Genomic DNA, 9,370 nt, shown 5'->3' on the forward strand with positions numbered 1-9,370 from the left:
TTTTATAACACAGCGAAATCTGGTTTTAATAAGCCTCCGCGCGCTCTCTCTCTCTCTTTCTCTCGTTCGGTCTCTCTCTTTTGCTCTATCTCCTTGTGCCTGATTTATACTTAGTCGCGTGCAATTGTCGCGTGCCTAAAATAGCAGATCTAAAAGCGCACAACGCTTTCACGACGCAATGCGTTGTGAGCTTGTAGATTGGACATTTTGGCAGTGCGACAACCGCGCAACTAAGTATAAATTGAGCGTTTACTGCTCCCTCTCTCTCTCTCCCTCTCTCTCCGTCTCTCTCTCTGGATTGTTAACAGAAGGATCTGGTAGCGGAGTGAAGAGAGGGAGAGAGTAGAGCCAAGCGCTGACAGCTTTTACCCATTAAACATACAGTAGTCAGTGTGTAAATTCAGACCAGATATGAAGCGCATGTGGGAAGGCGCGCACACACACACACACACACAGACCAGATTTGATTTCTACACATAGATTTCTCAGGGTAAACGGAGGGAGGGTGAAGAAAGAGAGCCATGGCAGCAGGTTAAGTGGCATCCCCCTTAGTTTAGATGGATGGATGCCTGTCATCTGTATTCTTCTCGTCATTAACCCCCTCCCTCCCTCTCTCTCTCTCTCTCTCTCTCACTCTCTTATTACTATGAGCGAGCCTCAGCCAAGCCTTGCGTCAGACAGTTGATCTGCGTGTGTGTGTGTGTGTGTGTGTGTTTTGTGTCAGTGCCTGAGCTGCCCACACTGTAAAAACATCAAAGTGTGTGCGTGCACGTGTGTATGTGTGTGAGTGTATGCGTTTTTGTGTCCGTGCTTGCCCACACTGTAAACAACATCCATGCACATGTGTGGGTGTGTGTGCGCCGGTGTTGATTTCGTCGACTATAAAACTACGATGAAAAATGTTTGTCGACTACCTTTTTTTCACAGAAACTAAAGTTAGTCAAAGTTATGATGACTAAAACTAAATATACTGACAATTTCATCAACTAATAAAAACTAAACCAAAATGTTAGTGAGGGATCTCTTCTCCACTAGTAGGTGGAGAAGAGATCCAGTAGAACTAAAAGACAAGTCATTTTATGTTTGGTTGCGCTCGGGTGTTGCGTTCTGAAAATAGCAGATCTACAAGCTTGTAGATCTTAGAGATCTGCTATTTTCAGCACGCAACCAAGTGTAAAACCAGCCATTACGACGCCATCAAGGCACCGCCACAATACATTTATTCGACTAAATCAACTGTAGATTTAGTCGACTATAATCTTATGATATCTAGTCGACTAAGACTAGACTTTTCAGGTGACTAAAATATAACTAAACCGGAATAAAAATGTGCTGTCAAAATCAACACCGGTGTGCACCCGCATGCCATCACGCACTCAACTTACGTTTGCACTTTTACTGCAATCAACCTCGGTGGCTGTAACGCACGCTCCTCACTCACCCTCTTATCCTCTCTCTCGTTAATTCATCCGTTCCCAGGCTCGCGCTGGAAGTCCATGACCAACCTGGAGAAGCAGCCGTACTACGAGGAGCAGGCTCGCCTCAGCAAGCAGCACCTGGAGAAGTACCCCGACTACAAGTACAAGCCGCGGCCCAAGCGCACCTGCCTGGTGGACGGCAAGAAGCTGCGCATCGGCGAGTACAAGGCCATCATGAGGAACCGCAGGCAGGAGATGAGGCAGTACTTCAGCGTGGGGTAAGCATAGCAAGCAAGCCGCGCGAGTTCTCAGGAACATTCAGGAAAAGGCAGTGGTGAAAAAGTTTTCAAATACTTGTAGTGGAGTAGGTACAATATTTGCCTCTGAGATGTAGCGGAGTAGAAGTAAAAGTATAGACAATTGGAAATACTCCAGTAAAGTAAAAGTACCTCAAAATTATACTTAAGCCTAGTTACTTTAGACCACTGGGAATAGGACAAGGATAGGACGAGGTAAGCATTTTGTAGAAGGTACTGTACGGTATCACGATTTGTTCATCTCAAGGCGTAGGCAAATGTAATTTAATTTTCTCTGGGCTAAATTATTGGAAATTAATTGGACATTCTTCTCGGTTAATGCTTGTGTTTTGATTCTGTGATTTATGGAAACCTAAAACTTTTCAGTTGAAAAGCATAGTAAAAAAAAACTGAGAGTGTACAAATGGAACCAAAGGGACCGCCTTAGGGTTCAGGTCCATTTACCACTGAGGGTTTTACTGTGTGGAAACGTGTAGCCTAAATGTGATTGTTTGTAGTTGATAAGACTCAGTTCACAACGTTGGAACGATTTGGTCAAGGAAACATTATGTCAACCAGTTGAGGAGACAGGGGCGGATACTCCTGTCACATGGTGGTAATCAGTTACTTTAACATAGGTTACAATGGGTCATGGGCAATAGAGCACCGAAGTCTGACGTAATATACTGTATGCATCCTACCTGGGTCACGTTTTTTCCCCCCATTCTGAATTCCCATAGACGTGTTTAGTAATGCGTCATATACGAACTGTGTTCCAAATATGTACAAATGAGCACGGCGGTTTGACTCATATGGATCAGCTGATGGCAATCAAACACTACCGCCGCCAAATTGATAAAATCTTCGCCAGAAACAGACTGTATCAAATATGAGTGGCTCTGTACCGTAAACGATACAGAGCCACCTCCCCGAAAATAGCCCCGGGACAATTTGTTTATTTTTGGACCACAATTCTTATATGAGACGATTCTAAGATGTCCCACTGTTATTCTTCTCCATAGAGAAATGGAGACCCAGGAGATGAACGAGTGACGTCAGGACTTCGGTACTCTATTCTTTCAAAGTTTAATTTGTTGTTTAAAAACGTTGCTGATTTTAGGGTTACAACTTTTTTTCGACTAATCGATTAAGGGATAGCTCACCCCCAAAATTCATGGATATTTTTTATTTTTTGTCGCTAAGCCAATAATTTGATGACGGCAGCGGTTCCGGTAGGAGACACAAAGAGTCTCCTTTGTATCTCCTACCGGAACCGCTGCCTACCGGTCCGCTGGTTATTAAATTATTGGCTAAGGAAAGTGATAAAAACTAAAAAAATATCCATGAATTCAAGTCTCCATGGGGTGACTAATCGATAGGAAAAAAGTCATTTTGGGGGTAAGCTATCCCTTTAAGCTTATATTTAGCCGCACAACGGTGTCGTGCAAGTATAGTGAAAATGACAGATCTACAAGCTCACAACTGGGTCACGATGCCACGCGTTGTGAACTGGTTTTTGAGCCTATAATGACATGCCAAAAATAGGGGTTGATTATTAATTGATTATTTTTATTAACCTTTATTAATCATTGATTATCAATCATCTTTTATAATTGATTACATTGATTAGTTTGACTTGCTAACTGTTCCTAGGGTATACTAGTATTAATGTGAGTGTGTGTGTGTGTCTGTGTGTACAGGCAGCAGGGCCAGATGCCCCTGTCCTCGGCGGGCGTGGTGTACCCAGGCGCCCTATCCATGGCGGGCATGCCCTCTCCCCAGATGCCCTCGGAGCACTCCAGCATGTCCAGCAGCCCCGAGCCCAACGCCAACCCCCACCAGACCCCCTCCTACCTGACCGGCCTGAAGGGCGAGGAGCCACGCATCATCAAACAGGAGGAGCTACGGCTGGACGAAAGCAACGGCGACCCGTACGACGACTTCGACTACGAGGACGAAGAGGCCGACTACACGAGCGACAATGACAACCGTATCAACCAGTAAGGCGGGAGCGGAAGGGTCGTTCGTTCCCCCTGCTTTCAAGCCAATCACAGCTGGTGAACCCCCCCCCCCCCCCCCCCCTCCCCCTCCCCGAGTCCACAAAAAACCCCAAGCAACCAATCAGGAAACGATAAACTTCTCTTTTGCCAATCACACTGAATTCCATTCTCACTATGGGCCCTACCCCCTCCAATTTCTCCCAACCAACCAGGACTCTTTAGCAGAGCCAAACCCCTCCTCTCCCACTGGAGTCCTGACACCAGCATTTGACCAATCAAACCCAAGCACAGGACCTGTCACTCACACTGACTGTTACACAAACTGGAGTCTGGGAGGAACTGAAGGAAAAAAAACGACAAAGCTAGCTCTGAAGCTGAAACGCTGAACACTGTACTGCTGACACAGAGATAGAGCGAGTACCCCCTGACACAGAGGCGAAAGCAGCAAGCAGCAGTCAAACGACCACGAGTAAGCTAACAGAAGACGCGTGAATCCCACACACAAACACAGTAACGTAACCTTTTAGACCTGTTTGTAGACAAGCAGACGTTTTGAAAACAAACAAAAATGAAACTGAAAAAAAAGCGGACCTGTCAAGAGGCTGAATCGATGACACTTTACGATGGCGGACCTGTTTGTTTATTATCAAAAGACACTTTTAAAGATACAGCTTTGTTTTTTTTGTTCTCGGTTCTATAATGTTCTCACTCAGGTACACGGTGCCAATAAGTGGCTTGTGAATGTGAATTGTTTTTTTTGTTTCGTTTTCGTGCTACAAGTTTGAATAATAATAGAAAAAGAGACTTTTTTTTTTCTCCACACCCTCTTTCATTGTGTAAAGCGCCCGAGAGACATTAGACATGTCTGTGTTTTGAACGAACAGCCTTTGTTTCACCTCGCAATGTACGTTTCGCTGTGTTTCTTGTGACACCCCCATCCAACCCCACCCACCCCCACACCTTAGAATTACAATGGGTCGGTCAAGACTGAACCCTCCCTCTGGGTGGGACAGCGAGGACCGGCCCTGCAAGAGATTTAGGGGGGTGGGAGCGTTGAGTTTCTCATGCCATGGAGCAGCACTGTGTTGTGAGACAATCCCTTCTAAACCCCACCCACAACTTTTCCCAATGCCAGATTTATACTCGCTTGTTGTGTCACACACCGCAAATAGTAGATCTACAAGGCGCACACCACGGGTCGCAGCGCGATACATTGTGAGCCTGTAGATCTGCTATTAGCGTTTTTTTGCCGTTTTTTTTACACCGGGCACACACAATTATTGTAAACCAGCCACAATGGTCCTCGGTTGTTTCTATCGGCTCTTTTCGACCATGAAGGGTAACCCAAAACCTTCCAGAACAGAACCTGTGAAGTTTTGTGATGGTTTTCTATTATGTTTCCATTATAACCAGAACCACCCCTAACGGGGGGGAAGTATGTCTTAAAAGAAAAAAAACGAATTAAAACAGCCAATCTACCCAAGTTTGTAGATCTGCTATTTTCTAAATTTTTGAGAAGTTCTGACTCCTGGGTTCAGGGTTAGTACCACCTCCTAAGCAGGGCCTAAATTAGGTTCTGAGAACCTTGTCTGAGACCGAGTCGTAGCAAACAAATCCAGAACCCGTGAAACACGTGTCACGGCGCGACGCGGGTTCAGCGGAGTTCTGGCAAGTCGAAAAGAGCCCATATAATATGACGACAGTATTTGAACCTCCCCTCGCTTTCATCCTAACGTCACGAGGAAGACCGTCGGGTCTTTCATGATGACGAGGGCTATAAATGTACACAAAGACATAAAAGAGAGACATCAGATTGCTCTCACTACTGCCCTGGGTTCAGATATTTCATACACGATGTACAGTATGCACGACACGTACGCATTCATGTGCACATGTACCGCTCACATGCACGCGGTGGAGACACTGGCAGCTCCCCACTCACATATCTCTCACACACACACACACACACACACACACACACACACACACGCATATATCGCTGCCATTCTGTCACCCAGTGTTGTCTGCTCCCTCCAATCAAATGTCGTTCTGCTGTGCCCCCCTCCCCCCACCCTCCCCCAAGTGGGCAGAGCTGAGGTGAATTCAGCCAGTCAGTGTTTTCTGTTTGTATTTGAAAGTGTATTTTATTTGTATTCCTCTCTTCAAACTGCCTCTAGTCTAATAATATTATTAACAATAATCATAAGGATTGTCAGCGTTTCCTAAGTTTTAGTAAGTTATGTACAGTATAATTTATTTTTTATTTTTTCCTCGTTATCGGGTTTTTTAACGACCGTGCGAAACTACAGCGGTCGCTGAAACATTAAACTTTATTTAGCTGTTAGATATTTAGATCTTTGAAGAAGAAGAAGAAGAAAAAAAAAACTAATTTTACCTTGCTTTGTTTTACAAATGATTTTGTTCCTCTTCTATTTGTTTGATTTGTTTGTTTTCTGCGTTTTTTTTGTTTTTGAACCTACAAATGGGCGGGTGGGCGGCCTTTAGGACCGTGAGCAGCGCTGTCAGTGAAGGAGACGGCACCTTCTCACGCGCTCCGCGCACCCCACCACGCCCCTCCCATTATGAAGACTTAACCCCGCCCCCCCTTTCATGTCCAAACCCATTTCTAAGAAAAAAGCACTCAAACTCTGCGCAGTCAGAGAAAGAAAGAAAGAAAGAAGAACGTGATTTTTTTTAAATCATCATTATTATTATTATTATTATTATTATTATTTGTAATGTTTATAATGTATAATGTGAAGGTTTTCTGCTTTTTATTTTTGCTTTCTTTTATTTTGGAAAAGACTGAAGAAGAGGAGGACAGTCGTATCGCTCGAGGAATCTGTTTTCTGTGAACAAAGAGCCCCGCTCCCGTTTACTCGCCTGGCCGTCTCACTCACGCACCGTGAAACATTATTGGCTAGGATCCACGCACATACACACACACACACACACACACACACACACGCACACACACACAACACATCATGCATGTCCATACACACACACACACACACACGCGGGCGCGCGCGCGCGCACACACACACACACACGCGCGCGAGAGCACACAGACACGCTTCAAACGAAGAGATTATCATGACAACCAAACAATCCTATGCTGTCCTTTTTTTATGTTTAATTACAAAAAAAATCTACATAAAATATATTCATTAGAAGTATTCTAGTTTAGCCAATCCTGTATATACATTTTGTTTTTGTGATATATGAACATAATTACTTTTTTTCTTTTTTAATATATAAATATATATGCTAGAAAAACAGTGTTTACGGAGTTCCTTCCCTGGATGTTCCACTGCGTTGTGGATGTGAGACGACCGGGTTCCACCTTTTAAAGGGACGTTCACACCTAGCACTATAACTATACAAATATAGGTTTAAGAGTCGTTCTAAGTCAAGTGGATGGCAGATCTTATTAACAGCACAGGTAGTACAGTCAAAAGTGATGCTAAAAGGATAACACAGCAAAGGCCCCAGGGGTTTGTTTCCATTGTGGTCCAGTAAAAACTTTTTCATGTCAAGGACCCCCAAATTGTTATGTATTTGGCTGCGGACCCCCATCTGAAAATATTTTGTGCCAGGGACCCCCAATCAAGATTTGTGTTCAAATGTCTCATCTTTGCACGATTTTCTTTTGAGAATAGCAGATCTACAAGCTTGTAGATCGGCTATTTTAGAATAGCCTATGTATATCGGGCTCAAGTGGTTAAAACTGAATTGAATGCAAAATTAACTCATTTTGCTGGCAACCCCCTTGGTGGTCCCCTGGGGGTCCCCGGACCCCACTTTGAGAACCAGTAAGCAGTAAGACATAGGCCTTACAATACACACAGCAAAAGCTCAGTAGCAGCAAAAGGGATATTTACTGCAGATATACAATACAATGGTGAATGATATAGCTGTAGTTATAGTTATAGTGCTCACTGTGAACGGCCCTTGAAGCCTGAGTTACACCTCCTTGCGCGCCAGTGTCGGGTACCCAAAAAATAGCAGATCTACCAAGTTGTGAGCTTGCAGATGCTGTTTTTCAATACCCGACAAACCGCGTTGCAAGAACGTAAAAATCACGCAGTAGTGACTCCTAAAATGAGGAGCTATTTTGCTTTGTTTTAGCTCCACACTGTGTTTCTAGGAGCCATGAGCCTCGCTCAGGTCCCCCCACGCTCACAATCACGCTCTGCTATGGATAGATGTCGTTCTCGCTTACTCTCGCTCATATCCACGCCACAGCGTCTTAATTGGCCCCCGTATCCCTGCCCCCCGTGCACAGTAAATAACAGAGTGTTAAAAGTCAAAGGGGGCGAAGAAGAACCCTGCCCAATTTTTGTACTTGTTGTTTTCCTGTAAAAGGTTAAAGACCGCAGAAAAGGTAAAAATATGGTAGTGCTCATGTTATGTACGCTATGAGCAACACAGCTGCAGTTAATGCGATTAATAATGGGCGTGTGGGTAATAATCAGTGGTTCCCAAACTTTTTAAATAATAATAATTGGCATTCCTTTGATTTTATGAATTTCTTTAAAAAAAATGCTGAATTATTATTATTATTAATATTTTGAAATAAAAAATGCTTTAGGGTTTTAACTGTACAGGAAAACAAACGACACAATCGGCCTAGGATTTCATTCCCCCTTTGACTCTGAGTGTGTACAAATGTAACCATTATGGGCCCGTAAGAGTTAAAAATGGATACATCAACACTGAGGATTCTTTTTTTTCTTTTCTTTTTACTGCGTAGTGACCATCTCTGTGTCATTCTCGCTGCTCGACCACCCCTGTTAATCATCACACAGTGGTTGAAACCCAATGCTGGAGATGTGGATTAGTCCACTACGGGGACATAGAGAGGGGAGGGGAGGGGCAGGTGGGGGTGGACGGGTGGGAGAGGGGGGGTTGGGCGGGCGGGGGGTGGGGTGGGGTGGGGGGGTTAAGACTTCAATCATCCCTGCTGGCAAGGTCTGTCCCCGATGTTAAGACAATGAAAATAATGATAGCGATGAAGATGATGATGATAATAATAATATTTAAGACAATCAAAAGTCATGAGTGGAGCTCGAAACAAAGTAATTATTACAAGTTTTTAAAAAATATCTTACCATCTCAACTTGAAAAATGGAGAAAGATGATTATGTAAATATAACATAGAGTTATAGATTTATATTTTGTTCATAACACAGTGTAATATAAGTTGTATATTTCTTTTTTCTTTTTCTCTCTCTCCCTCTCTTTTATTGATGTTATCCATGCCACAGAAAAAGCCAGAGTCGAAGTACTCTCACAAAAAAAGGAAGAAAAAATATCAAAGAAATAAAGAAAACAGGAGGAAAAAAAAACAACAGGCCGTGGGCTGCCACCACCATCTGTTCTAAGTTCACTTTTTTTCAGTATTATTGCCAGACGAGGCTCTAATAAAGACAGCAATGTGTTCGGTAAAACTTCAGCTGGTCCGGGTCACTTCTGTTACACACACACACACACACACACACACACACACACACACACACACACACACACACACACACACACACACACACACACACACACACACACACACACACACACACACACACACAGAAAGTCCTACTTGCATACATATACACACTGGAATAAAGTAGTGAATCCTCATTTGAAAAGATGG

At 43.7% G+C, this 9,370-nt stretch overlaps 1 protein-coding gene across 1 annotated transcript in view; it reads left to right on the forward strand.

Annotated features, from left to right (window-relative positions):
- LOC311040115 (transcription factor SOX-5-like) overlaps positions 1 to 8,571 on the forward strand; it is a gene marked incomplete at its 5' end in the record, with an annotated part of 96,055 nt that extends 87,484 nt beyond the window's left edge. The window contains 2 exons of the mRNA XM_084050188.1: positions 1,480 to 1,696; positions 3,415 to 8,571. Of these exons, the coding sequence (XP_083906314.1) occupies positions 1,480 to 1,696; positions 3,415 to 3,718 (521 nt within the window). The 3' untranslated portion in view covers positions 3,719 to 8,571. The remainder of the gene's footprint in view (positions 1 to 1,479; positions 1,697 to 3,414) is intronic.
- Positions 8,572 to 9,370: the final 799 nt, after the last annotated feature.

This window comes from Gymnoscopelus microlampas (genome assembly GCF_963454915.1).
Source record: "Gymnoscopelus microlampas genome assembly, chromosome: 23".
NCBI classification, from domain to species: Eukaryota; Metazoa; Chordata; class Actinopteri; order Myctophiformes; family Myctophidae; genus Gymnoscopelus; species Gymnoscopelus microlampas.